General features: G+C 39.2%; 1 protein-coding gene across 1 annotated transcript in view; it reads right to left on the reverse strand.

Moving 5' to 3' along the window:
- Positions 1-676: 676 nt before the first annotated feature.
- The window catches only part of KCNK1 (potassium two pore domain channel subfamily K member 1), a 36,473-nt gene continuing 14,876 nt past the window's right edge, over positions 677-22,273 (reverse strand). The window contains exons 2-3 of the mRNA XM_069800736.1: positions 6,144-6,539; positions 677-3,583 (exon numbers count right to left, since the gene is read on the reverse strand). Of these exons, the coding sequence (XP_069656837.1) occupies positions 3,324-3,583; positions 6,144-6,539 (656 nt within the window). The 3' untranslated portion in view covers positions 677-3,323. The remainder of the gene's footprint in view (positions 3,584-6,143; positions 6,540-22,273) is intronic.

The following is a 22,273-nucleotide window of genomic DNA, read 5'->3' on the forward strand; positions in this document are numbered from 1 at the left end:
CCTTCAGCAAGTCTTGCGTTCACCCACAGTAGGTGCCATTTGTGAACTTTGGGAAGAAACTCTTAGGGAAGAGGACATGTTCTCAAAGGGACAAATATGGCTGTCACTCAGCTCCAAGATCGAAACTCAAGTGAGTTCTTCCATTTTCTTTCCCCCAACACAAATTAATGGCCTGCCAGTCCTTTCCCTTGAAGTAATAATAAACCACATTTATTTATATTTAATGACTGAAAGACAAAGAGAAGATGGCAAATGTCAGCTGTAGCGTGGGAATAAAGCTATTAATGGGATATATGCCTGGATCAGTTGAAGACAAGAGAGTGAGGACAGGACCCAGACAATTCTCTTCTCTGTGTAAGTAATTTGCTCGCATTTAGTTTCAGCGCCGTTGTTTTATGACCCGTGCTCTCCATTTGGGTTTACATGCACCTGCTTCACAGTTTGCCCCTAGGAAAGATATGCGCTTTATACTAAGGTTCTTGCACGATAATCTTTCTCCTTCTAACCTGGATTCCAGTTTTAACTACTCTGATCTTGTGTGTTGGCTTCACATGAAGATGTAAAAGCTGTAGAAAATGAAGGCCATTATTTTCATCAGTGGTACTGATAACCTGCAATGACAGTTTTTCAGATTTCCTCAAATATTGGAGTAGTTAGGTTATAAAGACAAGATAAATGTTATGCCACTATTTTTTATTTGCTAAAATCAGTCAGCATCTGAAACAAAACCAAACACACTTTGGAATGCTTTTTTTCATAGGAATAATCAACACAATGCTAAGCTACAATTAATATCAAGGTTAGGTAACACACTCTGGCATTAGTGGTCCCTTCCTGGAGTTGAGGAAGGCTAACTAAAGGATGCATAATCTTGACAAACGCAGACAGGATTTTTGCACAGTATGTGCACATACACACACCACTAAAGAAAATACTCCCCACTTCACAGTGCAGGCAGGCAAAAGCCAGAATTTTATTTAAGTTTAAAATAACAAATACTCACCTACATCACAGTATACTGCTTAGTTTTTCGCTTCTGCTTTGAATTCTGTGCTTTCATTTCATGTGTCTACATTTTGCAACTGTGTACACGCTGCAAAATTAACTTTGTATATCGTTTAGCATCTGTGCATATCCTTTAGAGCTTAATGTTACATGAAATTAAAAGTAATCTTGAGTTTTAAGGTACTGAAAACAATCAATAAAATTCCACTGAAAAAAACTGTATAAATGTTTCTTGTAGTACAGTACTCTTAATTTTATGTCAGTATCATTTTAATGCCATAGTTTTCAATTATTGACTGTATAAAGAGAAGCCCAGGGAAAAAAAAAAAATCTAAAATGCCATTCCTAAGTCTGTTAAACTCTGGTGACTTATGATATATGTACAGTATATAAATATATTTATGTATATATGTACATATATATTGGTTAACATTCATTATAAATAGAACTGTGTTAACTTAAGCAGTATAAAAATAGCCACTTTCCTGGGAACATGCAAACACAGTATGCTCTCATCTAATCTATAAAACCCAAAACAACCAAAGCCTTTAGCTCTGGTTTTCTATAAATATAAATTTTAATTGAAGACTTTCAGCTGATTTAACCATAAAGTAAGTTTTTCCAGTAAAGATATAAAATCTGTTTGATGCTAGCTATAATTAAGCTCAAACACAGTATATTTTGGGTTATTTACTTTCAAGTATTTTTCCCACGTGCGCTAAATCTAGACACACTGCATTTTTTTCTTTTACAGTAAAATACTATTCAGCTCTAAACACTAAAAGCCAAATTACAGGCAATCTGGCATGCTTGCACTGCAGAGAAAAAGCTCTCCTCTACACTATTCCTATGTAGGAGGCTGTCCTAATATGGCTATTTGTGCTCCAGATCTTTTGTTCATTGCAAAGCATTATCAAGATTCCCATATCATAGATTCTTAAGGCCAGAAGAGAAAGTACTACAACCACTGAAGTCTCATCTCCTGCTCACTGAAATTCACTTCCGAGATCCCTGCATTCAGCACAGTGTCTGGTAGCTGGACTAAAACACCTCTCCTGTTACAGCCAAAGAGGTTCCAGCTTCAGAAGTTGAGCGAGATCTTGACTTTTTAGTGACTTTTCCCAAGGGGAAAAAATTTCGGTTCCATCCGAACCAAATGTGACATTTTTCCTTTTTTCTTGCCATATGAAAAACTGAAAAATTGTTTTGCCCTGAAACATTCCCTTCTCCTCCAAAGTGCTCTGAGTACTAGTTAGAAAAGCAAAAGACAAAGGGGCTACGTTCAAATTCACTGTTTCTGTTCCTTTGCTCACCTATCAGCTCTGCAGAGAGCACACAGTGGGCTGCACTGTGGAAGAAATAGCGCTGAGTCCTTCTGCTGCTGAACAGATTTCAACCATCTACTAGGAGAAAGCCATAAGCACATCACAATGCCAGCTGTGGCATTCGCTGACTCTATTCCATTCCCCATAGCTAAAAACCCACTCCTGCCCATTTCAGAGGGCTGAGGACTGAAATGCAGCCATCTCCCTTCCCTACAACCCCATCTTGCTCAGCACTTTGAATTAGTCTTGCTATCTCTCAGAGTTTACAAAAGTATTTCACACAAAGACAAACAGCGTGGAAGACTCAAGGCACACTCTCTTCAGGACAACATTTTTCTTGTGATTAGGGGACCTTTTAAGGAAGTAGGAAATTTGAATGTAAATGGCATGGGCAAAGGAAGGACCATAGCCTTGTTTCTTCATTCCTAGAATTATTATTTGCACCTGCAAGTTACTGGGTAATAGAGGGACAATCTAGATACTCCCCTCTCCAGCAGATCTATAGATATTGCTCTGGAAATGTTTTCCAGATTAAGATATTTGGTGTGTTTAGATTAAATCTGTGACTACACTGCTGACAAAAGTGCACATCCCAGAATTTGCTATGTCACCCAGTTGTAAGATGGGGTGTGCCACTAGATGAGTTGGATGTCAGTGAAGGCCTACTCTCCTAAAGATGTTGGATGAAGTTGCTTGTGCAAGCCTTTCTCTCTGGCACCTCTGAAAGCAGTACACCTAACTCCTTATCCCTCAAGCAAAATGGCCTAATGTTCCCAGCCACATCGTACATTTTTTCCCTATTCCCAAGGAACAGGGAAAAACATTTTTCCCCCATTTTTCCCCAGAAGTCTTTTCTGTGTCAGAAGTGATGAATCCTTGTTAAAGCAGCACAGTCTTCCAGCTTTTTTATTTTCAGAAAAAGAATATGAGGCGTTCTATTTCTTATGGTAAGTAGCATAAATGCACCAAAACAATGGCATGGGTACCCCTGTATTAATTGTTTAGAGAGCTGTCATTGGAAGTTGGGGACTGGGAAGTCACAAAAGGCTCATTGGCCTTCTGATCGTCCTTCATGGAGGCTGCTTGGTCTGAGATGGAAGAGAAGGAGAGCTGGTCGTGTTCCATTATATGCACTTGGTCCTCTTCCTTGTCCTTCTTCACATAAAACAACTTCCTAAACTTTTTGAGCTCATGGAGTTCACAGAAAGTCTCGAGAACTACCAACATTGCAATAAGGCCCAGCAACAGATAACCTGGGTACAAAAAAAAAAAAAGAAAAAAAAAGTATTTTAATTATTAGCATATTAAGTAGGGCTGGAAGAGTTTTAACCCTGTAACTTTTCCCACCCCCATCACATCTGAATACTATGTTAATTTTCTTTATGACCCAGTTTCAGAGCTCTGTAACTCACTTTAGACTGTCAAATCATTTTTTTCCTTTTTCATTCTACAATCAACAAGACCCCATACAATGAAAAAAAGTAACACTAGTGGCTTTAATTACTGTAAAATTACTGCTGATACTTTACAAACCTGACAAAGTTGCTATATCTCATGACACCTTGAAGACTATTTGCAATGTTTTACTAACATACATAAACTATCCAAACTTGGAAGTGTCACTTAAATAGCATTACTGATGACTTTGGTGGTGTACTGACTCTGATTTTTAAAGGTAATAGTCAGCTCTCATAGCCTGAGACTTCTGGAAATGGAGCTTCACATGGTTAACGGGCCACTGTGCTCTTTTTTCTTTTTCTTCTCCAAAAATATGCATCTAGAATTTGAGGGAAGGTGTTAAAATGAGCATTTCTTAATCTCAGTGTTCCATTAGATCCCTGCTACTCATCATTACAATTTAATGAGGAGAATGACTACTTGAATATTTTATCATTTCAATGAGTAAATCAAGCAGAAGCTAAGTGTATAATTATTAGTACAACATGCTCATCCAAAGGCTGAACATTAAATGTGCTGAAAGATCAACACAGATTAATTATTATAATCTACATATGGTCACTGTTCTGTTACCTAAAGGCATAAATATTTCACCTGTAGTTACTGATTATTCACTGGCAATAACACTCTCCTTTTCCTTCCAGGAGCACAATTAAATCAATATTGCAATACCAGGTACTTATCTAAATCAGCACTACAGCTAAAATTTATGAATTGTTTTTAAGCTTAATCTCATGACATCAAATGGGAGCTATGCATTAACACAAGGAAGAAGTGACAAAGCTACGACAATTAAAAGCCATCTATAAATCTGCACCGAGAATTTTGTAATTATCTCTGAAATTCAGTCCAGCTGATCACCACTTGATTTAGAACAGGACTTGTGTTCTCCTAAAAATTCTTGAAAAGCCTGTAGCACTCATTAAGCATTTTCTGATGTAGAACTCCAAAACTTTTCTTGAAGAAAATTTAGGTTCAGCAAGAGAAAACATTTTATACGTTGTTTGGTTCCTTGAATTGTTCACATGAAAGGAAAGAGAATAATTTAAAAGTTATGACCTTAAAAACTGTTGAAATTAAATATTCTAAGGTCATAGCTTTGCCTAAAAGCTACTTTTTCCTTTTAGTATTTCCTGCAATCTATTTCCTAGGTTTTCTAAAGTTTGAAGAAGAATAATCTGAGCCATAATGTTTTCTTCTGATTTTAAGTTTTCAGAATGGCTAGAATTTTTTTACAAGGTCTTTACTATGCATGACTTTCTCCATTCACTTCATCATTTAGCATCCCCAAATCAACTCTGCAGATCAGCAGGGTAATCATTAAAAGCTACTGCTGCTAAAGAGAAACACAATGGGCAGAGGGGGAAATCTCCTGCAATGAGAACAGGCCTGGCAGGAGGACAAAATAAAGTGTTCTGTTGGCTAGTTCAAGACCCTGCTTCAAGGAATGAAAATTCAAGGCCCAATCTTTTTTTAGGTAAAACACAAAACCAAATTTATGGACACTTTGCCTACATTAAGATTGCTGGATCATGCACAGGAGCACAGACAAATGCATACTAGCTAAGAAAAGGACCTGACAGGAAAGGTTTGGTTTGGCCATTCAGATCTTTTAGCTGGTGGTGTCTGATGACCCAGGACTGTGCAGACTGAAGCTGTATCAGAAACTGGGATGCTTCAAAACACTGTCACTGGAGAATATTGCCCTCAGCATATGTTCATTCAGAATGCCAACACAAAGATAATTTTCTTAGCTCTATTTTGATCAAATCACTGATCACTGTGCCTCTCTTCTGTGTCAAACATAATTTAACAATTTGAATTTAACATTCATGGTCTTGCTTTGCGGTTACCTCAGTCTGCTTGTCTCTCTTTGACAGCTGGTATGTACCAGTGCCAGCTTCAGCTATCTTATCTTACAACTGGAGTCAGAAACTTTGCTATTCTGCCTCATTTCCTCGATTTGTCTCTGTCCTCCTGTCATCTCACCTTACAAGATGGCCTTAGGTTAAAAGGATCATCTTCCTGGCTCTTCCTGTGAGCACTGAAATCTTAGCCCAAGATGCCCATAAACATTTTTGTAACAGTAACGTGAGCATTTTTTTCTACTATTAATAAAGAGAGTAAGCAGCTATGGTTTAGCACAATGGAATTCTGATTTTAGCGTTTTCCTTCATAACTAAGGAAACTGACCTTATTTAAAGGTTTCCTCTTTGCACAGCTACCTACAATGCCCAGTTTGCTAGCTGACAGCTCACAAAACAATCACCATCCACAGAACGGGGAGGGAAAGTCTGATTTTTTTTTTTTTTTTAATACAATGCCTTTTATTTAGCTAGTTAGTTTGACACTTACATGTAATTCCGATTTTATACAGCTCTCGGAATTTTTGATTGTAGCCTTCTCCTGGCACATAGTCTCCAAGGCCAATGGTGCTCAGAGAAATGAAACAGAAGTAAAAAGATTCCAAAAAATTCCAGTCATCTTCCAGAACAGAAAATATTGCTGCTGGGATTAAGAAGAAGCACGAGACAGTGATGAACCCAAGGACTATAGCGTGGATGATTGCAACAACCTGCTTGGAGAAGCCCCAGCGAATGTGGAAATACAGTACAGGCCGCCTGGTGACATATACAATGATGCGCTGTACCACTGCTGTCAGGAAAAGCAGTGTGAACGGGATCCCGATGACTGAGTAGATGATGCAGAAGGCCTTTCCTCCATCAGATAAAGGCACTGTGTGTCCATAGCCTGGAAAAAAGCAGAGAAGGCATAGGTTAAGCTAAAGCTGGGAGCTCAGGTACCAATTTGACATTGGCTACGTTGTGTGAGGAACAAAAAATGCTTCACTATTGCTAATTCTGAATTCTGCTATTTTTGACAAATGCTGTTCAAAGTTTTAAGCAGGCAAACAAAGCTTAAGTACTAGCAATAAGCAAGTAAGAAAAAAAAGAATTATATTTCAAAATTGTGAATGTAATTGTATAAATGCTTATTTTGGGGAAGGAAGTAATGCCTAGTCAGGAGTGGGAAACTATGCCAGGAAATTTCTGTTTTATTCTGGGTTTTCCTGCTGACCTTTCTGTTTAGTTTTACAAAGTGATATAACTTCTTTTACCTACCTTGTCAAGTGGAATAGTCTATACTTCAGAAAAATGTTCCTACATCTACTTTGTAGTAAAACACTCCAAGACCTTTTGTGAAAATCATTTAAATTACATGTAAGTATTATAATCAGCATTCCACACTATATACTTCCATGCTTCCTCAAGGCGTTCAGATGATAATCCAAAGAGATCCAAAAGCAGAACAAACATTTTCACAGCAAGACTCCTGGGATCTAACCACTGTGGCTGTATTTTTGCCTAGTCATTTATACACCCAAAGTATCAATAGTTATCTGTTCAGAGTGCAGGAATGTATCCACTGGTGTACAGGCTGATCGTGGCCAGCAATCTCAATTCCACAAACATGTGCAATTACACTTGTACCCAGCGCAAGCAGCTATGCTGCCAAAGCACACTATGCCAGACAGCCTGGTTCTCAATGCAAATCACAGGCACAGAAAAGAACAGTAAATCCAGCATAAACCAGGAATGCTTTCTTCTGCTTGCCAACCAAAAAATTAGTATTTTCTTTTCATTGCAGCAAGGAAGAGGAAATCTCTTGAAATCTAGTTTGGGCAGTCTTTACACTGATATCAAACCAAGCAAGTGCAGACAGGCCCTAGTAATTCTGCAGCCCCAGATCTGCCAGCTCATTCAGGTCACGTTAGTGCTGTACAATGAGGCATTTTCCAGAGCAACTAGCTATCTCGAGGAACCCAGGCAGACCCCAGTGCGTACCAGGTTAACCTGCTTCTGATCTCTGAACTGGGCTCACTCTGCACTCACCCTGTCTGCCCAGTGCAGGACTGGACCGGGCAGACATTCCCTGAGGGCTCCTGGGAACCCCCTGCCTGCCCCCCTGCGAAACCAGGTGCTCTGCAAGCCCCTTCAGGTTTTACGTGAACATGAGAGATTTCCCCTCTACATTAATGAATTTAATAGTAGAAGCATTGCTCTTTTAAGTTTTCCAGCAGAGTAAGAACAGGAAATGTTCTTTTTATTTAAGATGCAGAGACACTTCCAGAAAATTAAAGACAGGCAAAACATCTTATCATTACAACGTACAAAGTTTCAGAGAAGAAACGCATGAGGTGTGGTTTCTCAGTGTTAGCTAACCCGACAGGAAACTTCAGTTGTATTTGAATTTTAATGACATTATGAATAATTCACCCAAGCTCAGTCTTTCAAGCCCCAGAAAATCGTATTAATTAATGGCTTTTTTTTCTTGCTCACCTTCTGTTTGCTTTACCCGCTTTGAGATAAGAGAACCGGAATGGCTCAGAGCACGCCAGACACAGCTGAATCATATTTCCGAAGTTGCAGAGAAGGTTTCTCACCTTGTATTCTACTCTGTCCCTAATAATGCTGGACATTTGACTGGCATTTCTGACTACCACTGAGCTGATATTTTCTTGGGGCTGTCTATCCAAACCCCAGGATCTTGCTCCTCAGAAGTATCTGGGGATCCATCAGTGCAGATTCCATCTCTTCATATGTGAAACTGTGACTTAACATTTTATCCGCACTCATTTTCAAGTGCCATTTTATTGCCCAGTTGCCCTGCAGCTCTTCCATGATCCTTACTGCCTCAAATAATTTTGTGTCTTTAGCATAGAAACTTTGTTACGTCCCTCTTCCAGGTCATTTACGAATACGTTGAACAGCATAAGCCCCAACACAGGCCTCCAAGGAACAATCCTTGTGACATCCCCCTACTTCAAGAACTAACCATTTTCTCCTACTCTGTTTTCTATCTTTCCTTATCTCACATTCATATGAGGACCAGCCCCCATTGCTTAGTTTTCCTAAAAGCATTTTGTTAGAGGCAATCAACTCCAAGTTTGGAAGAGAATAAAGATGTGTGTTTTGAGTAGATCCTAGGGGATCTAAAACTGACCCCATGTGACGCAAACACAAAAAAAGACAACTGCAATGCTCCATCACATCAAGGTGTCTTCAGTAAAGCAGAACTAGAGGTGTGTTATTCGAGTAAGACACAGATCAGACCTCATCTGGACTAATCTTCGTCATTCTGTATATCCACGCTTAAAGAATGAATTCACACTGGAAGAAGAGCAGAGAAAGGTTACTGAAACCATCAGGGGAATAGAGACTATTTTATGAGAGGAAGATAAAAGTGGTTGGCTTCCTCAGCACAGCTGAATGGAGGCTGAAAAGTGATATACTATCTCCCTGTTAATGCATCAGCATGCAAGTACTACCAAGGGAAAAAGAAATGCTTTAGATGAAGAATAATATTGCCACACAAACAAATAGCTTTGATGTAGCATGAATAAATTTAGTCTAGAAATTAGAAAAAGGTTTTTAAGCTTCAGAGAAGAGTTTTGGAGCAGCCATCCACTTTCAGTACCAGGGAGAGAACTCAGCTATGTTTAAAATGGAGCCTGATGAAGCTTGGTAACTTTATGGATGGTGCAATATCCAGAGGCCATACATGACAAGCAGAAATTGAACATGCAGACCTAGAAAGTCCCTTGCAAGCTCCAGGTTCCTAAATTTGATATATGTTTGCACTATACAATTAATCCAAGCTTTCGTTAATTTGAACCCAAACAACTGTATCATGCATACAAAAAAATCTGACACATCTGTAGGTTCATTATGCACAGAGCTGGTTGATGGTGATTTAATTCCAGCCCCTGCACTGACCCAGGCAGCAAATCAGCTCACTTCTTGGTGAGGAGGGGTTCTGGTACCTCTCCAATACTTCTCTCATAATTCCTTCTGAAGGACAGACATTATACTTCCAGGTGCTACACAGCATGCACCCAGACTCAGAGGAAAGTGTAGAATGAGAAAGACTGTACTACAGGAAAGTTTGCAACAAGGTTATATTAAACTGGGCGCTCAGACTAGCCTGCCTGATTAACCCTTCCAGAAATTTTCCCAATTCACAGAATTAGGTGAGATGCTGGAAGCAGGTGCTACCTTCGAAGGTCTGCTCTGCTGTTCTGGTGAGGTTGTCACATCACTTAAGGGATAGCTGAGGGGATTGTGTATCTGCTCCTCAGCTGCTAACAATTACAAGAACTATAATACTAAAGAGCATTGAGAGTTTCAGACGGAGGAGAAAATACATGCTCCACTAAACCAGCAGCAGTAAGAGGATGACATCTTCTAAAAACAATGGATGAGTGATCAATGTTTGCTTGCTACTCGGGACACAGAGTCACTGCTTGGGAATGATTATATTGAAAAACTTGAACTAAACCAGTCACAATTTATGAGGCTATGGCAAGCGGGGAGGAAAAAGATCCATACTTTTTCCCAGTATGAAACTGCTTTTATGTGACTTTTCCTAACAATGACTATAATCTTAGTCATCACTGTACAAAAGTAATTAAAAAAACCCCCAACACAGCCATACATTAAAAGAGAGGAAATTACAGATCCGAGGCAGGAGATACTCCATGTCAGCTTTCAGACACTTGCACTCTATTGCCTCCCATCTCTGCTCCTGCACCTGTTTGTAGCTTCTTTGTACTGTAACCTCTTCAAGGAAATTCCCTTCTGTAATCCCTCTGTAAAGTACCTAGGACATGCTAGTTCTAGATAAATAATAGATAATAAAATGTATGCTGATTTGCCTTTTTCAGTGGAAACTACCATGTTCAGAAGCATTACAACTGCAATCCTAAGATATTCTTTTTGTTATGAGAAAAGGATGCTCACAAAAAGGGGACTACTTATGAAGACATTTCTTTATTCTATCAAGGAGACTTGCTACTGGTGACTAGAATTCAATTGCCTATGTAGCATATCTGAACACGTGTATTACTGATTATGAAGACAGACAAGATTTACTGAATGCTGTATTTTCATATGTATAATGCAAATATCAGATAATAATCACCCATTTAAAAGCACTGACCTTTGAAAAACCAAACCCTCAGATAACCTGCCCAAACTCAAAAGCAAAGTAACACCAGAGATAAAAGGATATTACTCACATATAATCCCTTCTATTGTCTATTCATAGTTTAGAGGTACCATTCCTTCAAAAAAGCTCACAGGAAAAAAACACATGGGCAAGACCAGCAGGATTTGCCAAATTAAGTAAGATCAATGCTCCATCTAGCTCAGTGTCTTGAGACAGACCATATTTGATTGATCACACAAAGAGCAAAACCCCACAAGATACAAACAGTAGGGTTTCAGTTCTGTTCACATAAGGGGATTTTTTCCTTGAAAGTCATTTACTCTCTTATGACTTGGAGGACTTCTACTATTATAAGTTTACATAAATATACAAAATGTCTTTATCTGTTCCGATGTAATTTTGAATGTCATCATAGTCTACAAAAGTGCTTATTTTAAAAAATAATTTAAAATGCTTAAATCTTCTTAAATTGATCTTAGTGCTGTGAGTTATACAGGTCAATTATGTGTTCCATAAAATATTTATTCTTCCATTTGCTGTCTTTCAAGTTAGTCTTTTGCTCTTACACCTTTCTAAAAAGGCTTGGTCATGACTTTTCTATACTTTTCAGTGGTTTGTATCCCTCTTGCGCAAGTTCCTCTTTTAGTTATTTTTTCTTCTGTCACCTGTGTCTAATTGTTCCTGTTAGATCACTTTGTAGAGAAATATGCAGAATTGATCATTGTATTCCAGGTAAGATATATTTTATTTTCTCCCACCATTTTTATATACCATCACACTTCGTTTTCCAGAGTCTCTAGGTAGCTTACAACAATGTCCAACTCGTAACCCAGCATTGCATACGAGCATTTCACACTACCCTTCCAACCTGTGTTCGCATGACACTTGTTGGCACTGGGTGTTTTCTCCTTTCATCCTTCGCAGATACTGCTTTGACCAATGTAAGCAGTTCTGTATCATCACTGCTTTTTCTTTTCACAGTTCAGTCCCTCCTGTAGCTCATTAATTAGTCCTCTCTCTGTTACGAAACAGTGGCCTTATTACAGGTCTTTCAGGACCCTGAATTGAGCATTTAGTGCCAGAGTGCAGAGGTGCTGCAATTCTGTGTTGTGATAACCCAACCTGGACTTCCACACAGAATTCCCCAGAGGCTGCCCTGAAGGGCAGATGTTTGAATGTTGTAAATGGATCTGACATTGGGTGAGCCAAGCAACAGGCAAACAGAAGTGCCACAGCCCTCGGAAAGTTTCCCTCAGCCTCTCCCAGGCTATGGTGGTGAAGGCTGGAAGATGCGTTGTATGCAGGCTGCAGCACTGGCTCTTCCTCTTGCCCCTGTGTTACAGTCCCAGGGCATCAACTCTCCGTGACTGCTCTCATGGGCTGGGGTCCCACGAATGGGGACCACCGTCCACAGCATTAAAGCTCACTCCTCTCCCATCAAGAATTAAACAGTTAATGGTTTTGTGTCATCTCTTTTCTCCTGCCAGGCGCTCTTCTCCCTCTTTCCTACCACGGGTTTTGTCAAGCCGCTGCTCCCTCAGGTCCCCTCGCCCCAGGTGAGCTGTTGCAATACCACCAGCCCTATGTGGCACCACTGAGCTTCTCGGGGCACAGAGGGGGTCATCTTCAGCACATCCAGTGTCCTCCCCAACACACCCATTCAGATGGCAGAGTCATAAGATGCAACCTCAACATGGTGGCACAACACAACAAGCACCCTCATCCCTTTACTGGTTTGAGTCAGTGTCCCTGAAGACAAGTCAGCCCTTTAAGTCTGCTTGTCATCTCAAAAAGCCCCAATAGATGAAGTGAATCATGTCCCATGTAATAAAGTTATGCAAAAATCTTTCATTCATCCCAAGCGTAACATGACTCACTGGAATATGATGATGATGAAGGTCAATGATAATATTTACATAATTTCTACACTGTTATTTTATAAACCTTTGATATTTTCCACTGTGTTTAACAGTGAAAGATATCCTTCTTCATAGCTGGTCTATTATCTTCTAAGATAAAAAGGAAATGTTAGCTGACAATAGATCTGTGTGGTAAGAGAGATCACAAGCAAGTCTCAAGTATTTTTTCTATTGCAAGGAAGAACATAGCAGCAACCAAAGTGATCAGAAACTTGCCCTGCAGAGTTCAGACCAACAACATTATGATTGAAGTAGCTGATTAGGAAGTTTGTGTGAAGTACAGCCACTGACGGGGCCATAAATTTGCAGGCAAAAGGTCACCTATCATGCAGAATGAAAGAAATGAGAAGATATGCTATACTATGCAGCATATCTACACGTGCCAAAGCATCTGCTCAGAATCAAATTCTTTCAGAAAAGGTATTTTGCTTTTTCTACTTCTATAGGGTGTGTACTGGGAAGGACCAGCTTTAAAGATGACTGATAGGCAGGTAGTTAACCAGCCTTTTAGCACACCGTTGCACATGAGCCTTTCTTCCCTGCCATACAGATAGAAGAATGAATGTAAAGGACTGTAAACAGACATGAAAACTGGTCCATAGCTAAAAACGTGCAAAACAGTAGCATTGTGCTGCTAGAAGAAACTTTTCAGAACTCTTAGAGGTTTGAGACACAGCAATACCATTAAAACAAGACATAAAACCAGAGTTGTACGTTAAAAAGGGGTACAAATTAAAAGTTCACCAACACAGTTTTGTAAAACAAACCAGAGAATTTGATTTCCAGCCAGGCTGAGATATGCTACCCTATATGGCAGAAAGGAGGAGGAAAAATTCCACTATAATAGGCATTTTTAAGCAGAGGAAATCCATTTGGATGTTACATTTTGCTACCTCCTCGGTTGAGCTAATGGAACTGGTTTTTTGTGCATTGGAGGAGAGTAGAGGAAGAGGTGCTGTAAACTGAATTGATGAAATTATCTGGGTTTAAAAAAAATAAAGAGGGAAAGTGAGGAGGAGGAGATTTGTTTGAAACCTAGTTCATTTCACTAATAAAAGCTTGCAGTGCAGCCCTCAAAGAGTTGCACCGGCATAATTACGGAGGTGAAGAAGGGTGTGGTAGAAACCTCTTAAACCAGTTTTGCCACTAAAGAAAACATTCATTAGGTTCATCCTCACACAGCAGCACCAGTAAGGGTGATTTAAACTTCCAGCTGAATTGATTTAGTATGGTGCTATTGCAGCTCCCCTTCAATAATAATATAACCCTCAAACCTCACTAGAATAAAAATGGTAAAACATATTTAAACAATTAAATTAACCATGAGGATTAGATCTTCTCCATAATGATTTCTCACCTAATCACTTCTCAGAGTAGAATTGTTTTATTTTACCGATTTCTACTGTCAGAGGACTTCTTAAAAAACAAAAACAAAACACAAAACACAAACAGGATTCCAACACACTGATTTGCATATATCTACTAATGGTACATGGTTTCAACTCCTTCCGAGACTATCCTTTGCTGCCATTAGTTATCAAAGCCAAAGACTGCTAATTCCTCAGAATCAATGTCCTGCTAGCTAGGTTTGGAGTTGCCTTGGAAAGGACCAGGTTCATATAATCAGCCCACAAATGTCACCTGCTGCACCAAAAAAGGCTGAAATAGCTTTGAACATAGTCAGTTTAGTAATAAGGCTGTATGAGTAATCTGGCTGGCTGTCAGCAACATCTGAACCCAAGAAACAAGCCAATGACATGGATATATTGGCTTCTATGATTAAAGTCAGTTTCAAAACCAATTTCTACCAGAACAGCTGTACATCAGAACATTTATATCTTGCAAAGCCTGTAAAGTCTGCCACATCTGTTCCTGTACAGGAAGCAATATTTCACCTGCCCAAAGAAACCAAGCTAGAAACTCCATCCACAGATGCTGGGAAAAGGGGACACTGATGAATGAAACTGGGGAAAATGTCTGTATGAGGACAAGGGATACTTCCACACTATTTATGTGAATACATTGAGATAAACAGCTTGCTTTATGGTCTTGTATTTGGTATTGTTTAAACTGCCCAAGGATTTGTACCAGCACTAGCAAAACACTGATGTTCAGTCCCTGTTCTGACTAATACGATCTGGGTCAGCCTAAATAACCGGTGTGACAGTGGATATAGCTACATATCAACATGTAATACATTCACATTCAGAAAGCATGGCGACTGTTAATCAAAAATAAATAAATAAATAAACCCAGCAGCTCATGCCAGGAGCAGAAGTACTAATGATTCCAATTTCCTACTGAGCATGTTCTCAGCCCTCTGAAAAGTTATCCCCTTTCCTGCAATAAACCCAATCCCAACTCCATGCCTTCTCTGGGAGTCCCACATGAAGAGACAGCAAAAGCTCTTACTGACCTGGACCTATGCACAGGGTGGTACTTTTGGTGGAAAATCATTTCAATAGAAATGAAATAATTACCCATATAAAAATACATTAAAAAAATCAGTATTTAACAAATAATTTGTGTATATATTATATTTTTAAATAAATGTTATAAGCCATTAGAACTTAATACATAAATAAATATTTAAAACTAAACTGAAACTCATATGAAAGTATTTAATATATCCCACAATAAATATCACTGCTGTTTATATCGTTTTCAGTTATTGTATACTTATTGTGCTACCAAAACAGAATAAAAGTATTTCCTTGCCCTCAAAACATGAAACTTCCGTATAAAATATAAGGCAGCCAGTGAACACAAATGGAAAGTTGGAAAAGAATGAGATGATACTGGGCAGTGTGCGACACAACAGCATCCATATGCCACCTGCATCATCACTACTTAAACTACCCCTTCAGGTATTTATATACATTGATGAGCTCCCCCCCTGAGCCTTCTCTTCTCTAGGCTGAACAGTCTCAGTCTCTCCCACCCCTTGTAGGAGACACACTCCAGTCCCTTCATCACCTTAGTGGCCCTTTGCTGGACTCTCCAGTAGCTCCTTATCTTTTTTTGTACTGGGGAACCCAGACCTAGACTCAGTACTCCAGGTGTGGCCTCCCCAGTGCTGAGGGGAAGGATCACCCCCCTCGACCTGCTGGCAATACTCCTAATGCAGCCCAGGATACCATCAGTCCTCTTTGCCGTCGGGGCATGTTACTGGCTCTCCTTTAGCCATTAGTTATGCAAGGAAAATTGAAAGTGCACTAGGTCTTTTCATGATGAGTTCAACAACTGGGACCAGAATAAAACCATATACTGTGTATCTGTTTTAACTACAGAAAAATTACTATACCATTTGTTTATAACAAGAACTCCTGTATCTTTTTTGAAATTGTAAGTCAACTTACAATTTTCAAGAGCAATACATGCTGTCCTCCTTCTGCAGCTTAGCAGTCCTGGGAACTCCCGAGTTCCAAAAAACATTTTATAATTCCAAAATTATGGCACGGAAATCCTTATGTTATTCATGTTTACCATTAACCCGCTTCTATGATCTCCAAGGAATATTCTTTTTCTTTCTAGCTAGGAAATGTGTTAAGATGGTTGTTGCCTTTGTTCCAACCTAGCTGCCAATGCTGGAGAATCGTCTGTTTGAGAAGAAATTTCTGTACCCTGTAGCATATTAAGGTTGCTATGCACCTCTCTACATAAACGTAAGATATAGGAGCTGGGAATATTGACCTTGTGGCCTGGGCATGTCTTCCCAAGGCAATTTTTTTTTCTGTACCAATTATGCAGCAGGAGGAACTGTTGTCACCTTAATATTCAGGACAAATGACAATAAAGCACAAATAATCTTTTCTTTCTTCAAATTCTGACATACTTTCCTATGAATTATTATAAATATTTTCTCTCACGTAAAGATTAAAATATAGACATCTTTTCATACTATGAAAAAAACCCATGTTCTTGTGATGAAAAACAGCTTTGCTTTGCTCAACCTGTGAGTTAGCTGCTCTTATGATCCACAAACACTAATAGAAAAATGCATGTTAAAAACATTTTTCAATCAAATTCAAGTGACAAAACAAGTACCCTGTTGTCATTTCAACCAGCAAGAGAATAGCTGCAGTCAGTGCTGAGGGACCCCTGGTAATGATATATTTATAGATCGTAATTTTCCATTTAAAAAATTGTGATCATTTTTGATACTCTTCATGTCCCACAGAGGTGTTAGGAGAAACTGCAAGAGGTCATGATGAAGAAAATATTTTTGTGTTGTTGGGCTTGTCAGCAAAACTAGTCTTTTAAAACATGAAAATAGTTCGGCTGCAACAGAAGCTGAGATCTTATTCTAAAAATCTCATCTGAATGTAATGAAAAAAAGCAACATTTGATCATATTACTTAAAGGATCAAGTTTCTGCCAATTCCTGCCCAGAATCAATTATTTTGACTATTAGAATGTAAAGTATAGCAACAGAGAAAATAAATGGGGGGGGGGGGGAGAGAATGAAAAAAAAAAAAGACTTGCATAGTCACTTTGTTTACATTAGTATTACAGCACAGTAAATGTGGATCCATAGAGTGGAATACCTGGTAGCATGGACCTAAATTCATCCTAAATTCATCATTATATTTAGGGAAGCCAGGGTTTACTTCAGATTTGCTCTACTCTGTTCGCAGAGACTGGATGCCCAGTAACAGCTGAGTGTGAACCAAAAGGGGGATGTGGCAACTACCTGGAGATTTGTTTCAGCAGTGCACTCTTACCTGAACCAAAACACTACTGCAGTGCCAAGAAATCTGGCAGACTTCAGCTGCCTTCAGCATTTTAACAGCACTTCTCTAGCACCAATCAGCTCCTGCACTCATGTTCAGCAGGGCCATGCCAGAGTGCTCAAAAAAGCACAGTTCCCCATACATGAAGTGTTTCCACTTCACTGACAGGCTCCAGATATTTTTGTAGGAAGACTTTCACTTATAGTTTCTGAATTGCCGTCATGACTCAGTAAGATGAATGATGACAGTATTAACTGTCTGTGAGGCTACCTGAGCCACAGGTCACTCAAGAACATACAAGGATGCTCCATGAAGTGAAGGGAAACTAGATGTAACTCTGGGCCAGACCAAACAAATGCTAATATTTTCTAATTCTGACCCAGATATTCTATGCTTCCTTTCATCAGAAAGTTCATCCATGTCTCGCTCACGCCACCATGCAAGGCAATGCACACTAGATGCAAAGACTACAATCTGATGGGCATACTGAATGGCTAGCAAGCAGTAACGTTTTGACCATTTACAGTGACTGCTGTTTTATACAGTATTTACCCATAGTTACTATTTAATGAAGTGAAAAACATTACAACCATATGGCAGTGATGCTAATGATTAAGTCATTCCCATACCAGCAGTTAAGATCCAGGGGGGGCGGTTATAAGGAAGTGATCAGTACAGATATTGCAGAGTAGAAGGATGCGTTGTACTGGAGCAGCACAACAGTAGATGTAATCCACTGCACAGGAACCAAATGCAGACAAAAGAGTAAGTACAGAAATTAGTATGTCCCTCCCACATCCGAGATGATCATTAGTGAGTGTTTGGTGCAATACTATCTCTTCTCAACAAAAGTATCAGAGAGAAATACAACTCAACAGATAATAACTAAGTGGAAGATGATAGCATCCTTTCATGCCACCACCTGACATTGGATCTTGCTAATCCTGCCTGGATACATTATGCATGAGTAAAACAGTCATTATCAACTCAAGGGAACCTTTAGACCCTTCCTACACAAAAGCACGCATTGCTCACCACCAAAAAGGGACCTACCACGTGTGAGACAAGAGTGGCAGGACTCCGGGTGAGGCACATACTCCATTCCAGGGCTAGTAAACATGTCTTTAGAAAGGACACGCTTTCAGCAGGAAGAGCTTGGGTTCTCCAGGCACTCAGCTGGCAAAGCTTTCCTACTCACCCTGCAAGAGCAGATTTTTCAGGTCTGCTAAACCTCTCTGGCAAAGCATTCAAGCTTTTCTTCTATCACAGACAATAGTCAAGAGATATGCATGCATTTCTGGGTTTGCTGTTTGGATTTGGGTTTTTTTGTTGTTGTTTTTTGAAGTTAACAGCACATTTTTTTTAAACCCCAAAGTTGTTATACTAGAAATGGATTCCTCTTAGTATTATCCTGGATTTAAGACCCTATAAAGGTTAAACTGCAATCAAACCAGGGTCCATCTGGTGTTGGGATATTCTGTGCCCCCCCCCTTCCATCCCCAGATGTCTCAACAACAGCACATTTCTAGAAATACCTATCCAAAACATGAACATCACATTAGAACTGCCTCTAGCAAAGATTTAGCATAAGTAAAGAAACTTGTATATTGTTTCAACAGTTATTTTCCCTGTTATCACAGGTTCATTTTTCAATGGAGGAAAAAAAAAGGGAGAAAAAAAATGAAAATGACAGAAGTCTGCTGAATAAAATCCAACCAACAGGTCAAAAGCAAGGTGAGACTTCCTGAGGGCTCCTCTGAGAATTCAGCCAGGAAAATTCCAATTAGTCTTTTATTGGTTTACTTGCCCACTAGGCAACAGATGGTCAAAAATCTGTATCAAAGTAGGGGCCCCACCAACAGACTACTTTATTATGAATGTTTGTTTCCTGATAGAACAAATTCTGTGAGTCTCAGAAACTTAAATTTTATAGAAGAGAAATATGAATGAACTTTATTTGGAAAGCTTTAGCTGTAGTCCTCAGAAACATTAGAAAACAAGACGAAGTTTTGTGCTGGTCTTTTGTTAAGGGTTTTTGCACTGTTTTGTTCAGTAACACGTGTGCAGCAGCATTCCCCACAATAATGGATTTTTAAAGCCCCTGATCACCAAGATTAACATGTAATCAAAGAAACAGGTTCATTAAAAACCTTCTTAAGAACTTCAACACCAACTTCAAGGTATTGAAAGGGGTACAAGCCTTTCTGCAGTTCTTCCTGGGATTCGCATTCTGAAACATTCAAAGTAGGAAAAAAATCTTAACATGGACAATGTTTTAGCAGAGAAACCAAGAAAGAGAAAATGACACTATCAACTACATTTAGTCAGTAGCTTGTCTGTGATAGTGATCTTCTCATTTCTCATGTTAATTTGGTAAAAAGCATGTTGAGACTTTCACCTCAACTACAGCACAAAGGTGGTATGTCTTATACAACAGTTAATACTTCCAGATGTTGTCTTTAGATATGTCAGCCTGCACCTATGGAAAAAACTTATTTTAGCAGCTAAGACACATTTAACATCTAACTAGCAGTGAAGCTGAGAGGATACACACTTTCTGAAGAGACTGGCAGAAGATGGAGCTTTTTCTTTCCAGGAAAGGTCTGGAACCATGGTTTCATTTCATGCTGCGATTTTCTTTTTCCCCACCCCCTCTAATTTTCCTGTAACAGGTTTAAAGTGCTGTCAATTACTTCAGCCTTCCACTACTTGAAAGACCTCATTTATGCATGGTGTACCATAGGGATGTGCCAGTTGCCACCTGTGCAGGACGGTACTCCACATGAAGTCTGCTGCAGTTTACTGGGAAGAGGTTTCTAAAAACTGATAATTGGCACCTGTTACCATCCCAAATGCACCTTGGGATGTGCCAAAAAGCTTTGAATGTATTGCAGTGGCACTTACTGCAGTGCTTTAATCACGTATCCAGTTAGTGAAGAATACCTATCTAGTCTTGCTAAATTATCATTTCTTGCACTGAAATGAGCCACAGTTGTTCTTATTACCATCTGGGAATAAAAAGAAACAGCCAGCTGCAAATTAGTATGCTTCCCACCTCCACTTCTGAAACAAAAATTGCGTTATTGCACCATCAGAAAGAACAGAGCATGAAACAGTGAATGAAACCGGTATTGTGGGGAGTAAGGAATTATCACACAACATTAAAAAATTAGGCCATTTCATGCTGTGGAGTTAAAATCAAATCTGTAAGCAGCATCTTTGCATTAAAATGCAACCTCACATGGAAGAAAGTGTTATCTACTAGATACAGCAGGGGAATAGGAATTTATACTTCTAATCTTGTTATCGATTTAACATGTGGAACTCAGGGAAATTACTAGCATCAGCTCCCTTGTTTGGCAGAGGAAGACAAATAGTCCTTACCTATCTTTGTAAGATACTTCAATATTTCATACGTAAATCAACCAGACATCATAATGCATTTGCATACAAATAAATCCTATTTCTGTCTCCTATTTTAATAGCTATTTCTCAGAAACATGAAGAATTCAACAGCACATAAAGCAAAACAGAAGCAAATCAATTTAACACAAATAGCAAAAATCACTAAAGCAACTAACAAAACCACACAGAACTGAAGTGCATCAGTCTCCACTTTTACACGCGGCATATTCCATCTGGAATACACAAGGGCCAAAGTGAGATACTTTTTCAGATGAGATGGGTTATTCTAAACTCTAAATCACAGTCCTAAATATGATGCTCGACGCTATTCTGCCATCTGAATGTAGCCTAGCTGAATATACTCACAGCTTCACGCTCAAAATAGAACATTAATTTGCAAGGCCCAATGTGGAAATACTTCAACTGCTGTGAGAACCAGCTTACTGAACCATAAGCAAATTTTATACATACAGTAGCCCTACTGAATCATTCACATGTTTAGGACATCCCGCATAGCAAACACTAATTGTGGGAACCATAAATTTGATTAGTTACACTGGCATCAGGATACCCAGGATAATCACAACTGTATGTCCTTCCAATAAATAAAGGGAAAGGAAAAGAAAAGAACAGCATTGTGGTTGCACACACTATTTATGTTCATAAAAGGATGAAATGTAGATGGTTTTGCTTATCTAGAAGAAGTTATTTAGAAATAAATAGCGATGTAGTATTTAGAAAGGCAAACTACAGATACAAGACACGTAGCCAGCAATGTAAAGATACAGACAGAGCAACTTAAATGCTGTGTCATTTTCAAACACTATGTTGTCTATTTAGATTAATGGCAATTTATTTTAAAACAGTGAACCTCTCTTCGGTTTGTTAGAGAAGTGTCTCTTGGTGGGATATCTGATGTTTCCAGAAATTCCTACAACTATAGGATGATTTTCCTAGTGAAGATACATCATTCTGACCTCTCAGGGACAGAATAATATAGCCCTGCATATAATGAAAGCAGGCAACGTTAAATCAGTAGGATGATTCACCAAAAATGCTCCAACTGCCTAATCACAATCCCAGACCCACCATGTCAGTCAAAGACTGTCAACACTGACTAATGATTTTGAGTCCCATTTCCTTAAATCCCATTACAATAAGGTAGCACACATACCAGAAATGCTTAGTGATCATCCAGGCTGAAGACTGAATCATACTGAAGGTTTCTCACATTCAGTACCCTCCTGCCAGTGCTTGCAGTTGCAAACCGTGGCCAACACGAAAAAGGCTGGATCGATGCAACCTATGACTCTCTAAGGGAAGTGGGATGCTGGAAATGGCATCTCTCAGACCTTAATATAAAGGGAGGAGGAATGTAAAAGGGTTGGTAATTCCAAAATAAAGGCCTAGCATTGAAGAG

Source organism: Haliaeetus albicilla, chromosome 13, assembly GCF_947461875.1.
Source record: "Haliaeetus albicilla chromosome 13, bHalAlb1.1, whole genome shotgun sequence".
NCBI lineage: Eukaryota > Metazoa > Chordata > Aves > Accipitriformes > Accipitridae > Haliaeetus > Haliaeetus albicilla.